Source organism: Mastigoproctus giganteus, chromosome 11 (genome assembly GCF_048544385.1).
Source record: "Mastigoproctus giganteus isolate SK-2022 chromosome 11, ASM4854438v1, whole genome shotgun sequence".
NCBI lineage: Eukaryota > Metazoa > Arthropoda > Arachnida > Uropygi > Thelyphonidae > Mastigoproctus > Mastigoproctus giganteus.
The window spans coordinates 160,258,950-160,281,184 of NC_143585.1; the positions used below are offsets into that span (position 1 = coordinate 160,258,950).

General features: G+C 35.9%; 1 protein-coding gene across 1 annotated transcript in view; it reads right to left on the reverse strand.

Moving 5' to 3' along the window:
- Nucleotides 1-22,235, reverse strand: part of Ranbp16 (Ran-binding protein 16) — a 902,587-nt gene that overhangs the window by 353,311 nt on the left and 527,041 nt on the right. The window contains exon 15 of the mRNA XM_090384993.1: nt 8,462-8,606. Within this exon, the coding sequence (XP_090241119.1) occupies nt 8,462-8,606 (145 nt within the window). The remainder of the gene's footprint in view (nt 1-8,461; nt 8,607-22,235) is intronic.

Consider the following 22,235-nt stretch of genomic DNA (forward strand, 5'->3'; position numbering starts at 1 on the left):
TCAGAAAATTGTGATAAACGTATTTTACTACCATTCAAAATTTAGTAGGTGCCGCCAAAGATAAAAAAAAATAAAATCACACATCAAAAATTTGTTGTTTCCATTACAGCTTCAGTGGGTAATCTGACAGGTGATCGTCAAAAATAACCTTCCTTCACTCAAACTTTTGGTGATTCTGATAGCCACATCCACAAATCCATAAACAATTTGTAGGTTGATTGGTTTCTATTTGCAGTATAATTTTCTTCAATATGCTGGCACACAATGGCCATAGATGCTGACCGACCAACCTTCAATAGTGCATTTAAAAATTCTGGATAATACCTTGGTCTCCTGACACCAGTTTAGACAGAACATTCAGAGAGAAGACAACTGAGGTGGGGGTGGGCAGGGGTGGATCTCAACAATCAATTTGAATTTTCTATATTCTATCGTAATCTTTCTATCTAACTATCAAAATTCATTGTTTGAAAACTTCACCTGCCATCCAAGAATTTCTGTTGTAATTATGGTGGGCAATTCTGACTTTAGTCCTCTGAAGCATCCAGGTTGTTGCTTAAGCCTATAACTAAAAGCTTCAGTTTTTCACTGCCAGCAATATTCATGCCAACTAAGACTAATTCTCTTCTTATTTAAACATTTATCACCTTTAAACGTCAGTGTCCTGTCCGGAAAAAATTAAAAAATAGACTTGTCTAATCAACACTGATTATGCCTTTGGTCTCACAGTACTATATATATATATATATATATATATATATATATGTTATTTCATTTTTTTTTTAAAAAAACTGCTTCTTTCCAATGGGTACAATCTTCAATTATTTCTCACTTCCATTACTCAGGGAAATAACCTTTTTGATTACTTCTGTTACTCAGAGAAATAATCTCTTTGAGTAAGCCATGGTACTTATTAAATTTGTCAACCCAACCAGAACTTATTTTGAATTTGTTCTGCACCAGAAAATATGCATACTTCATTGCGTTTTCTTTTATTAACCCAGTAGTAGTTGTGGGTAATCTGAGAGGTGACCGTCAAAATAACCTTCCCGCATTAACTGTTAATCAATGATCGAAAATCTGAAATTTTTTCTAAAAACTTCCTAAATATCATAAAACGTTTACTACAGTAGCTTCTGACATGATTTTTCTGTATGAAAACAATAAGGTGTTCACAAAGAAACTGCACAAGAGAAACTGTGAGGTTACCTGCCACTGTCTTTGCAACTTTGCTTTAACCTTGAAGAGGATCATGATACCAGACAAGCAAAGATGCTGCTTGTTTAAAGTTTCAGGTTACTTGTTTTTCTTCTCCCAGGAGTTCAGATGAGCATCTGTATTCATATCCTAGTTGTTTTTGAAAGATATAGTTGTCACAGGGTAAAGACAATAATACCAAACCCTGACATTTTCTCCAGAGGGCTGACATACTGCAGGAAGCAAGATAAGCAGTGAAATTTTATGCACTGTGACATGCACGAAATTTGAAAGTTAACTAACAGTATCAATTATATATACACACACACAAGCAGAAATATATTTGCACATGCATGCAGGGCCTGCCTGAGCGACCGCCCGGGGCATGTGACATTGGAATGTCGAGGGCACATATGCTTTGTGGAAGGCGAGAAAACAAAAGATTTGGGGGAAAATGTGGAGGCCCTTTTTCTGTCCCTCAGGTAATTCTCCAGTGGTGCAGTAAACAGACGAAAATGCATCAGCCAGGTGGCATGCATCTGATGCAAAGGCCCTCCGCCTTTCAAAGATTTTAACAAATATGGACAGACAACCCAGGAATACCAGACTAACTGAAAATTTTATCTCACACCCATCAGAGATGGACTGATTTTGCGAACAATGGCAGCTACCTTGAAAGGTGTGCTTTTATTGCCTTCTTCCTCTACCCTGAAAGTGGTGTCAGGGTAGAGCCTGATAAATATATGTCTTGAGAAAAACATATCCACCCTTCCATTTCTATCTCAACCTATTTGTAGCCTTGAGGATTTTATTTTTCAAGTATCCTTACTGTAGAATAGAGTTTATTGTTCCCATTTGGTTCCTTCCTGTATTTCTGTTTACATTTTTGCTGAAATAGTGATCACTTCTTTCCGTGCATTCATTCGTTGCTCTTGACAAGATGTCAAGTTGCTCTTGAGATCTCAAAGGCTTTTGATCGTGTTTGGCATAAAGGCTATACAAGCTTGCATTTTATGGTTTGCCAACTGTTTTTAGTAATTGGTTATCCAGTTTTCTCTCTGATCGCTCACTGAGGGTGATGGTAGATGGCTCTCTGTCTTCTGAATTCTCCACTAATGCCGGTGTCCCCCAAGGTTCAGTTCTTTCCCCCACTCTTTTCCTCTTGTATATTAATGACCTTCTTCCATTGACTGGAAATCCTATCCATATGTTTGCCGATGATAGCACATTGCATTGCACTTTCCATTTTGAGAAATCTTGTCCTGCTCAATCAGCTTCAACTTCTAGAAAATCTGTTAACAATTCCTTAAATGCCGATCTTCAGGTAATTCTCCAGTGGGTCAAAGACAACTTAGTTGGTTTCAACCCTTCTAAAACTCAGTCTTGTCTTATATCTCGCAAAAAGGTTTCTTCTGCTCCTATGCTTATCTTTAGTGACACTCCGATTTCTAGGCAAAATGATATATCCCTTTTGGGGATTACCCTGACTTCCAATCTCTCTTGGCACAAGCACATTACAAATATTGCTTCCTCTGCATCTAAAAAACTTGGTTTTCTCTTTCGCTCTCGGTGTTACTTTTCTTCCAAACAGCTGCTCACTCTGTATAAATCGCAAATCTGCCCTGCCATGGAATATTGTTCCCACATCTGGGGTGCTGCCCCCAAAACCTCTCTCCGGCTTCTTGATTCCATTCAGAAGAGAGCAGTTAGGTTAATTAATTATTCATTTCTAACAGAGTCTCTCCACTCGCTTTCTCATAGACATACTGTTTCTGCGGCATGCCTCTTCTACAGATACTTCCATGGGCACTTATCTTCTGAATTGGCTTCTATAATTCCCATTCTCTCTTTCAAAACAGTCCGAACACGTGCCGCCACCAGCCAACATCCATTTACTGTCCAACTTCAAACCCACAGAACCAACTTTTCATCTTCCTCATTTATTCAGTCAACTGCCGTTTTCAGGAACAACCTTCCTTCATACGTATTTCCTGAAAATTACAATCTACAGAAGTTCGAGTCCAATGTCAACAAATATCTTCTTTCGTCTTCTCAACCTCCAACCCAAGCACGGTACTAAGTACTATAGGTTCTAATACCTCTCGTGTTTGGGGTTCACATAAAAAAAAAAAAAAAAAACTTCTTTCCGTGCATTCATTCAAGAAGTTTCTAACTATAAGTGTGTTGGTTGTCAGTAAGTGCCCTTTTTTGGTTTGTGTTTAGGAGTCTGCAGTGAAAACATCATATTCTTTCACTGCTAAGAATCAATATTGACACCTGATAAAGACTAGACTAGTATTCTGAAAAGTATAAATAATAATAAATTACAAGAAATGTTGCCAAATTTGTCAGACCTATGCTGACAATTCCACTAATTGTAGCAAGTGAGGAAAAGAGTTTCAGCAAATTAAAGCTAATTAAAACATATCTGTGATCAGCAATGCTGCAGGCAAGATTAAATTCATTAGTAATACTATCAATTGAAAATGATGTGGCAGCAAATTTGTACTTTACTGATGGCATTAATAAATTTTCTGATATAAAATCGAGGAAAGGAATGCATTAAAGGAATTTTGGAATTTTGTTTAATAACAAAAAATTCTTCTTAAATTTTTGTTTTGTATTTTTAAATAGCTTTGTTGTAACTCATTGTAATGTAATGTAAAATCTATATTTATTCTATAAGCATCTACTATTAAGTATTGTCAAGTGTCAGCCTGTCTCCAAATCGTTCCACTTCCAGATGGGATGCCGATTTGAAATTTGGTATAAATATAGAAGAATGGCTTTTCTTTCACATGAGCAACTGAAATTTAATTATAGAAACTATTATTATTATATTAATTAAAGGCAAACGTAACTGAAACCCACTGCTAATATTTTGATAAATGTCCGAATAAAAAATTGACTTTTTTGTAAAAATTTTATGAATATTTAATATGACAATTAAAATATAAAAATTCTGGTTGTCTTTTTTTGTGTTTTACATGTCTTTTTAACTTTTCTCTAGCAAAATTAAAAATGTTAACTCAATAAAAACACCATAAATTTTTTCTATCTGGAAGGGGGGCACAGGAATGCCCCCGCCTGGGGTGAAAATATACCTTGGACTGGGCCCTGCATGCATGTTTGAAATTTTGGGCACTTAGCAGTCATTTACTTTGGAAAATGAAGAGCACAAAGGATTATGTTTCTGTTTAATGTAAAAAAATGTTTTTTTTAAAAGGCAGAATTATAATTTTTTATTGTTGTTTTTCGAAAATAAAAGGTGTAAATTTTAATAAATTTTTTTATTAAAACAAAAAATACAGGAACTCCCCAACTTACACAAATTCGACTTTACATAAGTTTTAGCCAGCCAGTTCAAACTGAAAAAAATGTGGAAAAGTATTTTGCATCTGTAGGGATAAATGGAGGCATTGTGAAAATATCGTAATGTAAACCCAAAAACATATTGTTTTTTTTTACACATTTATTAATGAATTTCGTTAATTGTCTTGAGAAATGAATCTGTCTTCCAAATTTCATGTGCCCCTTTCAAGCTCGCGCCCCAATGCTTCTGCATTAGCATAGTTACGCCACTGGCCAGTAATATTCAGAAGAATTTGAGGATAGAAAGTATTGATAATTAATAAACACAAAAAAACAACACCCAGTTTTCATGCAAACATTACTGGGGGGGGGGGTGACTGTGAGGGAGTGATATATTGCCACCACACAGAATTCATTAAAATTTATGCCACTCTTACCTTAAGAAATTCTAATTTGGAAAAAAAATTAGTGGTGGTGTATCCAGCAAAATGTTTAACTTGCTGCAGGCGTGTTGGTTGGTATCCAGCAAAATAAGCCAACCAGGTTTGAAAAAAAATAGCTATCTAAGTAACATCAATGTGAATTTCAGTTTTCATTCATTATTGTTTGATTTTTGATCAGTACTGGAAAAAAATGGATTTTTTCACAGCTAGGTTTATAATATGTTGAAAATAAAGTTGCTTCAAGAAGTGAACCTTTAAATTTTTTCATGCCTTTATGACATGCAAAATAAGGGTGGACAAAGCCCACCAACATACCTGCTAATGTTTTATTTTAATTGTGCCCAAATAGAGGAAACAAGTGCCGTAAAATATATGTATATTATTGAAGATTGATTAATACACTTCAGATTATATGCAAATGCATATTGTGCCCATTGTAGTCGTCAGTGCACATAAATACGTATGACCTAAATATTACAAGCAATACTGCATATTCCTTAACTTAATCTTGGAAATACATAAGTCACTGCATTGCAATTAAATTAGAGCACAGAGTACTATTTTATTATTTCAATGAGTATGGGAAACGTTGTAAGATCCAAATCTTACATAAAGTTGAGGTTATGTTTATATGTGTATATTTTTATTTATCATTATTGTTTTAGAGAGGAAGAATATGGTAGAAGAGTAGGATTGTGTTAAGGAGAGGCAATCAGCTGATTCCTTGTAATTCCAGAAAATGGAAGAAAATATGTTTATTTCTGTTTTGTTGAGTGAGGGCTGCTGGTAGAGAGTAGGTAAGAGGGGCAGCATTAGAGGGGAAAGAAAATAAGAATTTTAAGAGTAAAGCCTACTGTATGAAGTAAACAAGAGAATTATAAGTCCAAAGGGTACCACCTGAGGACCTTCAAGCAAGGGAAATAGTAGGCAGTATATGAAAATAGTGAAAAGGATGCAAAAGAGACCAAGCAATTTCAGATCATAACGTAAAGATGCGAAAACCCCTACCATACTATCAGTGAGTGAAAATCTGGTAGATGGAGAAGTCCCCCAGTGGGGAATCTTGGTTCTAGAGTTGCGGGTGTATCAAAAATGACACATAAAAAAGGCCCCACTGATGAATGTTGCCCATCAAGTGGCAAAGACAGAAAACAACTGGCAATCCTGCAGGAAAAGGGAATTGAGAAAAAGTGCTCGCAAATGAAAGGAAATAAAAAATAAAATAAAATAAACAAGTAAATACCCCACTGTCTTAATGCTATTTTTATATTCATTTCATGATATTGACTACATCAGGTGAAATATTTTCGTTAAACATGCCAAAAATTAAACCTGTTACAAAACTTTGTATGGAATCTTGGACTGCCAATCTCAGAAAAGATTTTACTATGGACGGCATTACTGTGTTTTGTGTTGTTTGAAAAAATGACATTGCATGCAAGAAAAAATTCCACTTCAACCAACGTGTGAAAACAACATCGCTCATTATAGGCAATAATGGGAAAAGTGATGAAAAATTTCCAGAGAATCACTTTTAACCAAGCTGTGTACTTCAAAAGAAGAGAAAACTGATTTTCAAAGGATTTGTTTCTCACCCTGGTAATCAGTAACATTCCTTTCAATAAGTTAAACACTCGAGTCTTCAAGCACTTTTTGAAAAAATATTCCAGAAGAATCTATTTTGAGAAATAATTACCTTAACCCTATTTATGATAACATTATTTGTGAATTTGTTAAGATGTTAGAGAATACATTTGGATGTCTGTTGACGAAATGATTGACATTTATGGCCACTATATTGCACATTTTATATTTAGAAATTTAATTGTAGAACCATCGCATCCATATTTACTTGCTTTTAAAGCACTCAAAAAAGTGAAGTACATTACAACAGCAAGATTTTGTACTGATTTTTTAGTTTTTATGGCCAGAATCGATCCATAACGAAAGAGTCTACACTTTTGTTAGTGATGCTGCTTCTGCATTACGTTTTATATCCAAATCCAATCCATGTTACTTGCTTAGCCCATGGTTTACATAGTTAGCAGAGGCAATTTGGGAGAATTTCGGTTAAATTAACAAACTTATTTCTATTATAAAAAAGATTCTGTAAGAAGCACCTTTGCGAATAGCAACTAACCTTCTCTTCCTTTCTCACCCGATCCTGTGCTTGCAAGATGGGGAACATGATTACAAGCATCATCGTTTTACACTAAAAATTTACATTCTATTAATGAATTTGTTGATTCCTTGGATAGTATGCATTCAGCGGCTCTTGGTAGTGTTTAGGCAATGCTTTTTGATTCTTTGGCTAGAAAACATTTATTGTTCGTCCAGACCCAATTTATTCTGGTTATCTAGTTATACATAATCGAACTTGAAATGTGGGGACTTTCTTTGAGAAGAGCAATTGGAGAGCTGAACTGCAAATTGCAACTGTGCCAGGATGCATAGGAGTAGAAATAAGAAGTAAACATAATAATGTTTTTTGAAAAGAACTCAGGATTTCACACTTTAAGGAAAATAGATGAATTCATAAATGGAAAAGGAAATGAACTTCTATATCAAATAGAGGCTTCAAAAGATCACATTTTTAAATACAGCCTGATCGCTTCTGTAGAAGTAGAAAGGTCACGGTCCACATATAAAGTGATCTTAGAACAAGACCAGGAAGGGGAAAAGGTTGATGACGTTGTAGAGTGGATATCATCTTTTAAGGGCAAAAAAGGTGATATTGTTGTACATGTTGCCACTAATGATATTAAGAGTAGGAGACCGGTGGAATTACTTAACAAGTACAGGTCACTGTTGAAACAAAGACGTGAATTAGGGTCGAATTTGAAAGGGTCTGCAATTCTGCCCAGACATGTGCGGAAGTTTGCCTTTAGCCAGCAGGTAGTTGGTTGGTGGAAGAGACTTCCATCCTTTGTTGTGGAAGTTGATATCCTAAATAAATTTAAGGCTGAGCTGAACAGGTATTTGAAATGAATGGAGGGGTGAAATGGGAGTGTTTTTTTTTTTTTTTTTTTTTTTTTTGGCTGATGCTGCATAAGCTTGCTTTCTATCCCTCTACTAATGGTAATGTTAATAAACATCACAAATTTACAAGGTATTCCAATGAAAAATAGATTATTGTGTATTGTAACAAAAATTATTCCAGGTTTGAGTTTGAAAAGGAAAACTTTTAAAAAAGATGTTAAAACTTTTCATAAGTGGTTGTATTACATTAACTGTGGTTCAATTAATTGTAATAAATGAGTAATAAATGTAAAAATTGTAAAATGCATACATTAGCATTTTGGTGCTTAATTATACCTACCATTGTTTGGCGGTGTTGGTTTTACGGTGCAACAGCAGCCTTTAGCTGTTGTTGCACCGTAAAACCAACAGCAACAACAACACATATAATCCAATGTCTAGTGATAAATAATATAATACAACCAAGTTCTAACAGATATCAATATATTCATAGTTGTCACACATGATGCAATTAAATAAACTATACTAACTGTATGATTATTCAGCATAAATTGGACTTCTTCAAGTTTCACCAATTTTCGTACACTACTGTAACCCATTGATAGATCATTTAAAAGTTGAAGAGTCTTCGTAATAATCTGATCACTGCTACTCCAGTATTTCAAATTTGTTATTCTGAAAAGTAATAAATACATTCATATAAAGATATTCAGAAGATATAAACTACATGTCTTCACTGGTTGGCTTGTTTATTTTTATTACACAAAATTGTAGACTGAATTCTTAATTTACGATGATAGTATCACTTCTTACTATGCATTTCAAATAAAGGTTTTTTTTTTTTTTTTTTACAAATACAAAAAATAACAAAACAAGAATTTTTGTTCTCTGAATACAGTATATACAATATACACTATACTTAATTATACAGGGTCAGGAAACAAAAAAACTACCCAATTTAAAAATGAAATGAATACTGTGCAAATTGAAAAGACCTTTATTGTTAATATAGTTTACTAATATCCATCAAAGTATTTAAGCTACACTTTTCAGTTTTTGAAAACTAAAATTGTTACCAGCATTGGTAATAATTGCTCATATTCTCGCATCATTCCATTGCTAAAGTATCTTTGGACGGTTTAAATACACCTTTCATTTTAGAGCATTTCTTTTCCTGAAATCCCATAAAAAGAAATAGCAAACAGACAAAAATTGTGATAATAGTGGCCATTTGATTTTACCAAAATGAGACAATGTCATTTGGAAACATTTCCTTTAAAGTGTCAATGGAAAGTCCTGCAGTGTGATATAGCAATGTTCAATTGAAACTAGACATTTGAAAGTTGACTCCTTTTTTTGGTGATGATCCTCTGTTAAAAATTCTTGCAATATGTTTACATATAGTATTCAAGTTACTGTGCCAACTGATCCATTACCAATTTCATAAACGAATGGGCCAATGATGCTGAAAGCAGACTCCATACCAAACGGTAACTTTTCTGGCTGTTAAGTGGCTGTTCATGAAGGTAATGAGGATTTTTGGTTACCCAATATCTGACATTTTTTTAAAATTTATATAACCATTCAAATAGAAGTTGTCCTCATCACTCATGATTAAACAAATGATTAAGTCTGGATCATTGTTTACCTACTATGGGAATAGAGTGCAGAAATTCAAACATTTAACCAAACTACAAACAAGTAATTATTGAATCGTTTGCATTTTATAAGTGTGGAACTTTACATCGATATGTAATATATGGCGTACACTTCATTCTGTTTTTTTTTTTTTTTTTTCCCCGATGTCTTTTGGAGTATGCACCATATGCATCTGATGCAGAAGTTCCTAATCTGTTCCAGATGCTGTTCTAAATTTGCAAATCCAGTGTGTTGTAGTCTTTCAATTCAAAACACTACCATATTTTCTGATGTTCAAGTGGTAACTAAATTCATGTTAAACAGTTACAAGAGAAGTATTCTGATTTAAAAAATGTTTCTATAGTGAATGTATGATGTTTATTTGACCAACACTCCATTTTAACTTAAGTGTACTAAACTCCAAGGTCCCCACTGCCTCTTTTTAAAATAGGTAACTGTTTTTTTTTTTCTGATCCTGTATATTCTATATTCTGCATGAATACTAAATTTATCTAAGAAGATAGCATACCTGAGGAAAGCAACACCTATGACTTGAATGCCAAAATATGGATACCTGCACAACTACTTATGATGGAAAGTTTGATGACATCATCTAATCAAGTTAGATAATGTATGTATCACATTATTAATTCAGATGCATTCAATTATCAAATAATGGGACTAAACTGCAGGACAGCAGTATGGTGATATATGCCATAAACCCCATGTTTTATAGTGAATCCTTGAAGATACTGACTGATTCAAAAGAAAATTTATAACAAAAATATACAAGATGATTGTGATTAAAAAGTTAAAAATATATTGGATAAATTCAATTAAAATATATTTAATTAAATAAATAAAATATGTCAATAATAAAAAATAAAAAGAAATAAACTAGGAGCTTTTGACTACTATATAAAGCCTTTCTCAACTAAAGGGTGACATGAGTGATTACAAAACTGTTAGCTTAAATTCTTCTGTTGAATGGAATCATTGGTTAAAGAACTAATGTAAGACCATAAATACAGGAGTGAAGTTATACTCCAATCACAGTAGGGGTTTGTTAAGGGGAGATCTTAACTGACCAATTTGATTGCATTGGATACTATGATGCGGTGACAATGGAACTGGATGCAAAAAATAATTTTGATTATCATATACAGTAAACCCCCGCTATTCGCGGTCGCTGATTTAATATAAAATGAAACCTAAAAAAATTTGAATTTTAAAGCGCCGTGAACATTTTCCGCCATAAAAAAATGTGGGCATGGCTAAAATTATCTTTCCCGGTCAAAACAGCATACAGTGGGCGGGGGAAGAGGGGTGATAAAATCGCGAGTGTGGATGTTTCTCGCTAATCCTTGTTCAGTATGTGTTATGCGCTTGTCATGAAGGTTTCGTCGTTTGCTTTTAATTTGCATGCTTATAAATTGAATAAATTTATCAATTTATAAATTGTAAGCATATCAATTTATAAATTGATATGCTTACAAAGGTGATAAATCTACCCTTTGCAGTGTAAAACAGACTTTTACACTGCTTCCGTTAACAAACTTTTTCAAGTTTGTTAACGGAAGAAAGTGACTTTATTGTGGACAAGTTCTTTCTAACCCGTACAAAAATATGGCTACGAATAACAAGGGAAATGTGAAAAGATCAAAGAAGGTGATAACATTAGTGAATAAAATTGAGTTATTAGACAATTTCTAATGGTGAAAGTGTCTCCTCAGTGGCAAAACATTATAAAATCAATGAGTCAACGGTACGATCAATCAAAAAATCGGAAGAAAAAATCCGCCGTAGTGTCCGTGAAAACGTGCTAATTGCTTCAAAAATTTGCTCTGTAACTCGTGATGTTAAATTAGAAAAAAATGGAAAAACCTTTAAATCTGTGGATAGAAGACCGAACTCAAAATAAAATTCCGTTAAGTTCACTCATCATTCGTGAAAAGGCAAAACACTTTAGCGAAACTGGTGATAGCACTGGTGGGATAAGTTTTTTAGCTAGCAAAGACGCTGGTTTGATAAGTGGATTAGCAGAGTTATTAGCCCACACATATACAACTAGCTTCGAAACGGTGCTATCTGGACGGTGGTGCCCATCTGAGAATAGGTAACAGTAGTCTTCTCTACCAGAGAAGTGTTACTTATTCAAAGTAATGCAATACCTAGGCAACTCGTTGTGAAGATGTTCACAATATGAGATATGAATACATGATGCATTCATAGTACCTGAGTGGTAGAAATGATGGAAGTGCCATACCCATGCATAAACCACCTCTTTCAAAAGGAATACTCATTAAAAGTGTGGCATTGGAGGCAAATTGCTGCTATGGATAAAGGGGTGGTTGAGGGGGAGAAGACAGAGAGTGGTAATCAATGGACACTGCTCCTCGTGGACTAATGTTATTAGTGGAGTCCCTCAGGGTTCAGTATTGGGTCCTTTATTGTTTTCTGTATTTATAAATGATACTGATGATGGTATATCAGGCTTGATGTCCAAGTTTGCAGACGATACGAAGGTTGGCAGGTTGTCAAGGACACTACTGACACTATGCTGCTGCAACAGGATCTGGAAAGGTTGAGCAGATGGGCTGAGAGGTGGCAAATGAAGTTTAACATTGACAAATGTAAAGTATTACATATGGGAAACAGCAACCCCAGAGCAACGTATCAACTCTGTGGTACTACACTGACAGTGGTAGAGAATGAAAGGGACCTGGGAGTGGTTGTGCAGGCAGATATGAAGTTCTCTGAGCAGTGCAGACGGGCTGCAAGAGTAGCTCATGGTGTATTATCAATGATATATAGGAATTTTTCTAGCAGGGATAAGAAGGTGATTATTCCCTTGTATAAGGCAATGGTCAGGCCACACCTAGAGAACTGTATACAGGCCTGCAGGCCTCATTTCAAGAAGGATGTAGAGCTGCTGGAACGAGTACAGAGAAGGGCAACAAGATTAGTGAATGGAACAAAGGGGTGCTCATACGAAGAAAGGCTTAAGTTTTGCGAATTACAGTGTCTGGAGACTAGGCACCAGCGAGGTGATCTGATAGAGGTGTACAAAGCCTTGAATGGTTTGAGCATGCTCAATGCTGATGGGATTCTTCCTCTTGCTCAGAATAATCACCTGACAGGGCATAAATTCAAATTGAGGAAAGACAGATGTAGGATAGATGTGCAGAAATTTGCCTTTAGCCAGCGGGTGGTTGGTAGGTGGAACAGACTTCCATCCCTTGTCGTGGAAGTTGATAGCCTAAATAAGTTTAAGGCTCAGCTGGACAGGTATTTTGAACTAACAGAGGGGTGAAGTGGAAGTGGTTTTTTTTTTTTTTTTTTTGGCTGATGCTGCATAAGCTTGCTTTCTTGCATCAAATGCCTCTACTAATGCTAATGCTAAAAAAAGCATATAAAGAACTCTGAAAGTTATGATATATTTGTTTCTTAACTCAAAGGAGGAGAGGAAAAAAAAAAAAAAAAAGAGAGGAAGTCCACCAAAGTTTACAATAAGTTTACAAAAATTTTTCTAGCCATGGCTGTTTCTGCAGTAAATGAGAGCTAATGTTCAACCAAAAAATAAGTTCCGACAACTGAAAGCACAAAAATCATGTTGCATAATAACCACATGCCATAAAAAAAGCAGAATTGTTGGAAACAAATGCTCAGAATTTAAGACAAACAGTCCAAGGATATGTTCAAAAAAATTCTGAGGGAAGTTCCTTGCAATTCATCACCTTCAGAAGGGCTTTTTAAAATGAATTATCTATTTATTTAACTTTAAGATGATCAATATATCTTCATTACTGAAATTCAATATTATTAGCTATATAGTACAAGGAAACGTGAGCCTTATGCTATGCCAGCCAAAAAAAAAAAAAAAAAAAAAAATTTTCAAGTTACCCTGTGTGTGTGTGTGTGTGTGTGTGTGTGTGTGTGTGTGTGTGTGTGTGTGTGTGTGTGTGTGTGTGTGTGTGAGAGAGAGAGAGAGAGAGAGAGAAAAGAATGATGATATCCAGCTCAGGACCCTGGGTGTGTCAAGCCCATACCAGATGTGAGTCCCCTGGGATGGACATTAAGTCAAACAATACAATCACATGCATGCGCACAATTTTATTCATGATAAAAAAAAAAAAAAAAGTCCATTCAAACAATGACAAAATGCCTTAAAATTTTGTGATGGATTGGGGGGGGGATGAAATATAATAAACAAGGATTCCAAAAGGGGAGGTAAAATTATAAATACAACAAATTGCAACCACTTCAAAATACTGAGAATCCGAACGTTAAAAACAGACACTACCTTTACCATATCTTACCATTAACAGAAATGCCTCCACAGTGGTTATTTAAACAAGATTTTTGATACAGAAAATTAAAAACAAACAGAAAGAGATCCTCAGATTCACTAAGCCACTGCTAACAAAGTGGCTTAATAAATCTCAACAGAACTTCTACTAACAAAATATAATCAAAAGAATTAGCAACCATTAACGGGATCAGGCAACCTGTTCAAAATATTACACATTCTTTGGGGTGGGGGAAATATTTACAAGAGACTTCAGTAAAGGAAATCATACTGAACAGGATCAACCTCTTTTCACAACCACACACTTATGAAATTTTCCTCTACCATAGTACAATCAATGAATTGAACGACACTAACGAAGATTCTATACCCCATTTACTATAAGTCTACTGATCTTAATAATCAATTAGAACATTTCACTGAAATTATTCTTGTATAGAAAATATCTTTTACTGATCATCCATCCCACCATAAATAGTCATTATTTACCTAAACACAAATCATTACAATGTAACTTGTTTCCAAATATCCAGATTAATTTTCGGTTTCCAATAAGAATTGCAACAGCTGAAACATTAATAAATCAAATCTCAATTCTAAACATGAAAAGTACAGAAAAGTTTTCAAATCCAGATGGCTATTGAGAATTGTGTTGTAATATTTTGTACCCTCATGGTGGCAGACCCAAAAATGAAGCAAACAGTGGTAGGTCACCCGACAAGCGCCTAACTCCCCACCCCACAAAAATGTTTTGTGCTTTATTGAATTCAGGTTAAACTGTACCAATATTTTATCTTTTCTTAATGGATTGCAGTACTTTTTAAGTTTTATAAAAAGAAAAATAAAACCATTTTAACATGCTATGTGAATTACATTTTATTTTCAGAGACAAAAAAAAAAAAAAAAAAAAAAAAAAAAAAAACATGCTGAAACTATGGAAACACAATTCTACAAAAATTAGAAACTCCAACATTTATTCCCTTCCATTTTCTAGTTTCAAAGAGTATGTGGAATTTCAAAAATACATGCTCACATTATTTCTGTTTAATATGTATATAAATGTTATTAAAAATATTAAAAAAAAAACAATTGAAACTATGTATCTTGCTTCCTGCAGTGTATGGCCACTTGGAGAGAATACTGGATTTTGTGTTATCATCTTTTTTACTCTGTGAAAACAATAATAATTTTTTCAAAAACTAAGATAAGGCTGCAGATTTATTGAACTAGTGTGGGAAGAAAAACAAGTCACCTGAAACTTTAAAAACACGCGCGCGCGCGCGCACACACGTCTGGTATTTCTTGGGAGGAGTTACATATATTAGTAGATGTTCAGGTGCCTGAGAGGACCTGTCAAAAAAAAAAAAATAAAAATAATAATAATAAATAAATAAATAAATAAATAATAATAATCCTCTTCAGTTCCCTTTTTCAGGCAACGGTAATTCACAGCACCTGCCTACAAAGGAGTGTTCTTTGATTTAAACATTTTTAACCAAACCTGTAATTAACAAGAAAACAACTAAATTATAAGAAAAATTTTGAAAGCGGTTTATTTCCTCAAAAATTTTTTTCCATGTTCAACAGTAATTTACATTTCTGTGTTAATTTTCTTTAGTTATTTTCAACCATCTATTTGAAATAGCACAAGTTTCCTCTATCCACGGCTGCAAAACACTGGTTATTGCACAATTTCTTGCATATTACAAAGTGTATTCTTTATACATCATACATTTTATACAGCGTGGTGGTATTATGGGAAAAGGCACACCCGCTATGGGGTTTTAATTAACCAAAGTTTACTAAAGAACTGTCTATAAAACTTTTTTTTTAGTGTTTCCTGATGGGTAGTTGGTTTTAGCTGCACACTGGCAGTAACACCACTTTAAAATTCTATTTTGATTTAGTTTTGGTTTGCAGTTACTTCTGGCTTACATATTCTTTATGACATTTTGTGTCCATGAGATTGAAAATTTTTAAAATGGTCTGAAAAAGATTAAGTGAGTCGGCTCATTCATGCTCAGCACTAATAACATGAAGAATGGGAAAAGGTATTGGAAAAACTTGTCACTGGAAATTAAATAAGGACACTAAAAGGACTAAATTATGGAGAGCACCAGAGTTATACTACATTTAGTGATACTGGGTGATATGAAAAATTAAAAAGAACACAAGTTGTTACTGTAAATAATGTAAGTTTCTTTGCATTTTCTTAGATTATCTTCATATAGTTGTGTATGAATATAATGAGATATAGGCTTTGAATTACTAAGACCTACTTAATAGTATTAGCAATGGCCACATGGCACAAGGAAGCCTCTGGCTTATGTTGCACCAGCCAGAAAAATAATAAATAAAAATAAAATTAATAAAATAATAATAATTAATAAGAGAAAAGGAAATAGACAACCTATGCATTTCCCTCTCCCATAGGTAATTATCCACTGACCTTTGAATTTCCCCAGATTGTCAGCCTCTACCACTCATTTAGGTAACTTATTCCAATAATTTATAACTTGCAGACTAAAATAAAATTTTCTGCAATCCAGTCTAAACATCTCCCCCCCCCCAACTTGAAATTATGGCCCCTAGTTCTAGAATCATTTATAACCGTGAAAATTTCATCCTCATTCATTTTACTTATGGAGGAATAACTATTTATCACAACCCTCTGCCTCCTGAAGCCATCCAGCTATCCATCTAATGATTTTCCCTATGATTCAAACCTTCAACTCCATTTCATTCCAAGAACTGCCCTTATTATTGGAAATACATTGGCACTTTTCTAAACCAACAGAATCACCCCCGAGTCCGGTCATGCACTCATAATTAGCCTCAATGGCGCAATACTCTCACTTGCCGCCTCCCATAAGATTATAAGGGTATACACCATCAACCCCAGAAGCCTTACTAGCCTGTAGGGTTGAAAGTTTGTTATTAAATAAACCTATGAAACTTCAACATCAATAATACCTCCTGGGGGCCACCTTCTACCCATAAATGTCTTAGCATAGACTTCATAAGATGCTGTCCTTGGTTGAACAACATGCCCAGAAATTCCTGCATATTGTTGGGTAGCTACAGGAAGCCAGAACTTGTGGCATGGCAAGTTACCATGTTGTAGACACCAGAGTCGTATCATGAAGGGTAGATATATACCCATCAAGTCATTGATTAATGCTGATCAGAGGACCAAAGACATACTACAAAAAACAGTCTCTCCAAACCATATCATAACAACATGGCCTCCAGCTTGCCGAGCACCAACAGTGCATCCAGGTGCCATGGCCTTATGCTGCTTGATTCAAATGTGCATCACCCACTGGCATGATAAGGTTCAAAATGGGTTTCATCAGACCAGGCAAGAGATTTCCACATTGGTGGTCAGTGTTAGCGCTGAGATGACATGCAAGACAGTTTCTCAGTTTCTTGTGTCTTGTAGTGAATACGGGTACCTATTGACAGCCGTCAATGGCCATAGTCTATACAAAGTAATGTCCAGTGCATAGTTCGCACAGCAGAACTGTGGAGGTAGAGATAACAGCCAGCAATTAGGATTTTAGCAACAACATCTTTTGTGGGATAAACTGTCCAAATAATTTTCTCAAACATAGCAGCATCCTGTGGAGAAAACACTGCTGTCACACTGGCCATATGATTAACTGCTAACAAATTCACGACTGGTAGATTCAAGAGGCCTGGACTACCTCTGATCACTGGGCTATAATGTTCAGCCTGTTGCATCAAGTAACAATGGTAACATAAAACATCAAGTAACAAAACTTTCAGGAAAACAATTTCCATGACAGCTGTCAACTTCCATAGCTTATACAAACTAATGTCCGATGCATAGTTCTAGCACAGCAGAATTGAGGCACATTCCATTTTTTTCCATTTATTAATACACACAGTTATTCATATATATATACAAAACGTACATAGATTTATATACAATTATATATATATTTCCATCATCCAGGGCTTGTGTGTGTGTGTGTGTGTGTGTGTGTGTGTGTGTGTGTGTGTGTGTGTGTGTGTGTGTGTGTGTGTGTGTGTGTGTGTGTGTGTGTGTGTGTCATGGTGGCTCCAAGGCAGTAGCCCATCTCCACCTTTATTTCTGTGTTGGTGTAGAAACACTAGGTCACTTTGCCACCAGGGAGCAGCGAACACCTGGGCAGCTGCCGCCTGGTGCCTGTCCCCAGGCAAGATGAAACCGGCCTGGGTCTACTGACCTATATGCGCTTATGTGCACAAATTCCCGCACCCACCGGGGTAGTGCAATACCGGTGAGTGCCAGCAATCCCACACCCAGGTTGCACAGACCTGAAAGCCAGCAAAAAAAAAAAAAATAATAATAAAAAAATAATAAATAATAATAAAAGTAAAAAGGCATAGTTACCCATAGTAGTATCACTACCTATTTTTAGGTACACATGGCATTCAATGCTTAAATTATAGCAATTTATCACAGATTAATTAAGTTTAGTGATAACAGTGCCAAGTCCAAACAAGGCCTGGAGTAGCACCAAAACGAGTATGGCCTTTAACATTACATTACCTACACTATTTACAATATAAACATTTAGTTGTTGCCAAGGCCCAACTCAGGCAAACACAACGGCAACCAACACAGCATACGTTTTAAGTCTTCTCCCAAACTGAAGGATTCTTTACAAGTCCTTACCTCAGAGTCATGTATTTACACAAAATCATGGCTGTAGTTTAATTGTAATTAGTACACGCTTGCTTCAGTCTCCAAAGAGGATCAGATTTATCCAATAGATAATATCCAACACAGAAAAAGCAGAAAGTTCTTTTGTCTCCAGTTTTGTCCAAAACAGCAATGTTGGTAGTATACAGAGCCGTCGAATGCATTTCGCCTGAAGCCCACGTCCAAGAAGTCACTGAGAATGGAGTCCTAGTCACACTAGATGTGGATATTGCACCCGTTGTTTTTTATTGTGGTTCTAGGTTAGGTGACTTGTCCCAATATGGCAACTACGCAAAGCCGATTTCCATCTATTACTTTAGATTTTCAAGATCTATTAAGTGAATTGTCTAGCAGTTTGAGCTCTCAGCTCAATTCTCTTCTAGAAAGCCAAGGTGGAGAAAATCTGTAATGCCTTGAAATTAGTTTTATTTTCCACAAGTATGTTTACATTAGCCTCTGTGAGATCTGGAACTGCAGTTTGCAGGTCCCATCTGACCTAATAGGCAATGGAAAAGTACATGATCCCATGTCTCCAATCCACAGCAGGTGCAGTAAGAATCAGGTTCCAATCCTCTTTCGAAGAGCATAGAACGGAGGGAACCATGACCTGTAATTAAATAAGATGTGGTCATAGAAGGTGTAAACCACAGGAAAATTTGAATATTTGAAACAAAATCAGCTTTAGGAACAAATTTCCTAGTAACCAATTTGTGCTCACTTTCATCCCAACGTATTTACTACATCTTTACAAGTTCCTCCCAAATTCTTATCTTTTCTATCTTTAAGTTGTTTGCTGGATTTCAGCAAACATAGAGGCACAGATAGCGGCCAATAGCTGAAAGGTTTTTAGCAACCGCACCTTTTCTGGATCTGAACCATCCACAAAATTTGCCTACTTTTAGCAGCCCTCCTGTGGGAAAGACATCAATGTCACAATGGCGGATCCAAGATGCTGGGACCAACTCTGACCACTGGGCTATAATGTTTAGCCTGGTGCTACAATTAACAACGGTGCTGCCAACTGACCCAGTACCAACGGGACAATAGGAGTAAGAAATTAATTGGAAAAGTGAAGAGCATCTTCAAGAGAGAGAGAGAGAGAGAGAGAGAGAGAGAGAGAGAGAGAGAGAGAGAGAGAGAGAGAGAGAGAGACAGCATCCACAGCAAACATGAGACAAAAAATCAGAGAATAGGAGAGTACTTGGACACATTGAAGCAGAACCTCCTTGCACTCAGCAAGAGACTACACTGATACAAAGAGAGCTCCCAGAGGAAAATAAACAACCGAATCTTCGATGAGGACCAAAGAGGCCGCTACAGGATTCTCAGAGCAGACGGGGAAAGAAAGAAAGGAATGGATCACCCAAGCAGAAGACGATTGAGGAGTTCTGGGGAAACATATAGAGCAGGAAAGTAAGACATAACAGCTGAGTCCTATGGATAGAACTAGAACACAAGAAAACCAAGGATGTACAAGAAATGAGAGAGTGGGAGATTTGGAAAGAAGTAAAACAGGCGATCAAGAACTCTCACAACTGGCGAACTCCAGGAATAGATAACGTCCACAACTAATGGTATAAGAAGCTCACTTCAACACACAAGCACCTAACAGAGGAGTTCACCCGAATGATAAGGCACCCAGAGACAATCCCGAAGTTTCTCACTCAAGGAACCACATATCTGAAACCTAAAGATGAAGATACAAGAAATCCGGCAAAATATAGGCCAATCACATGCCTCCCAACTATGTACAAGATCCGGAGCAGCTGCATAACCAGTAAGATATCAGACCACTTGGAGAGCCAGAACATAATGGCCGAATAGCAGAAAGGGTGCAAGGGGCTGAGCAAAGGAAGCAAGGAGCAATTAACTGTAGATGCCATGGTTATTGAGCAAGCCTTCAAGAAGTGCCAAAATGTACACAGCCTACATCGACTACTGCAAGGCCTTCGACTCGGTGCCTCATAGCTGGCTAATAGAAGTGCTGAACATCTACAAAGTCAATCCGATAGTGACAAACTTCCTAGGAGAATTTTGGCACCATCTGTCAACAAATGCCTGTTATTTTATTTTTTTCTTTTCATGTCTACTATTTTTGTAAGTGTAACAATCATTATACACATTATTATGCCACATATGTACCTTGCTTTCATGGATATTACTCATTATAGAGTGTATGCCAGTGGAGTCTGGAACATGATACTTTTTAACATAATGTGCTTTGGAGACAATACACTTTTTTCACTGATACTGAAATGAATTGATGACAGCTGCAAAGACGGTTTTCTCTTAGGGCTCCAGGAATGTATCTATTATAGCAATGCATCACTGTTAGTGGAAAAACTGATGCCAGCCAGGTATATACTAAAATTAGGAAATAGGTGAAAGTCTAATGTTATTACAACTGGTGCATATGAGGGAATGTCCACGATTTCAAAGCTGAATTCATGAAGTGCAGTCATGGCAATGACAGGCTTTGTGAGCAGGCGGGTTATCCAGGTGAAACAAGACTCCTTTGTTGAGTCTTTGACTTTGATGTTTTCATCTAAACATCTCACATGGTCTGCATAACATGCCCCCGTTACTGCCTGGCCTTTCCATGTAGCAGCATCCCTAAAAAACTAATGCCATCACCTTAACAGCAGAAGGAATCGACGTAGTTTTCTTTGGAGAGGAGAAGAGCTGTAAATTTTCACTTGACTTCACAACTCTTGTGCATTTTTGATTTGAGTCAACAAATGTGGGACCCATTGTGCTGATATCTTTTTCATAGTGAGAACCTCTGTTATTATTCAGTATGTGAATTTTGATGAGGTGCCAAAGACACTGACAATGTACCAAACTGTTGCTTGTTAATCATTCATCACCAGATCAAGTACACAGGAAACAATGCCTGCTGTGAAAGAACATACAGGTCTTACACAGCGTGGGTCATCTCCTCAGTGTTGTAATCACATCCTTCTGAATTACCTTTAACATTAGTCCTTCTCCCCCAATATCAGATGACAGCATAGTCACTGATTTTGTCTATCTTTCCTCATTTACATGACAGTTTATTTCAGGGCGTGTAATTAAAATAAGGCATAACTGAAACTGAATGAAACTTGGTGGGTTACTATTTGAAGCGTTATACATTAAGTACAGAAATTTTTAACAATGTACCATTGCTCTTTCCTTTACTCAGGCCACAATACCATTACTCAGGCCACAAACTTTTCAAATCCCATTGGAATATATCTCATACTTAATGCAATTCACTTAGCATGCTGTTTCTATGCTCCAATTACAAATGCTAAGTGGGTACGCATGCAGCTCCAAGATGGTGATGAGTTTCTTGTACAGCGTTCTTGCATACAATTTCTGTATGAAAATCACACAAAAATACTTCACAAAACAGTGAAGTAAAAGCCTCATTATCTTGAAGAAAGGGCAGTCAGAAAAAAATTCAGATTTTTAATAAATTATTATTAAGAGTCGATGATGGAACATTATTTTTTTTTGAGTTACCAGCCAGACTACCACCAGGCCAAAGAAGTAATTGGGTATCAAAGTTTATCCATAATTCCACCTGAGTTATATCCTATTAGTTAGACATTTGTTGTTTTCTGGCACATTGATATCTAAGGCCATAATGTGCCAAGTCGAA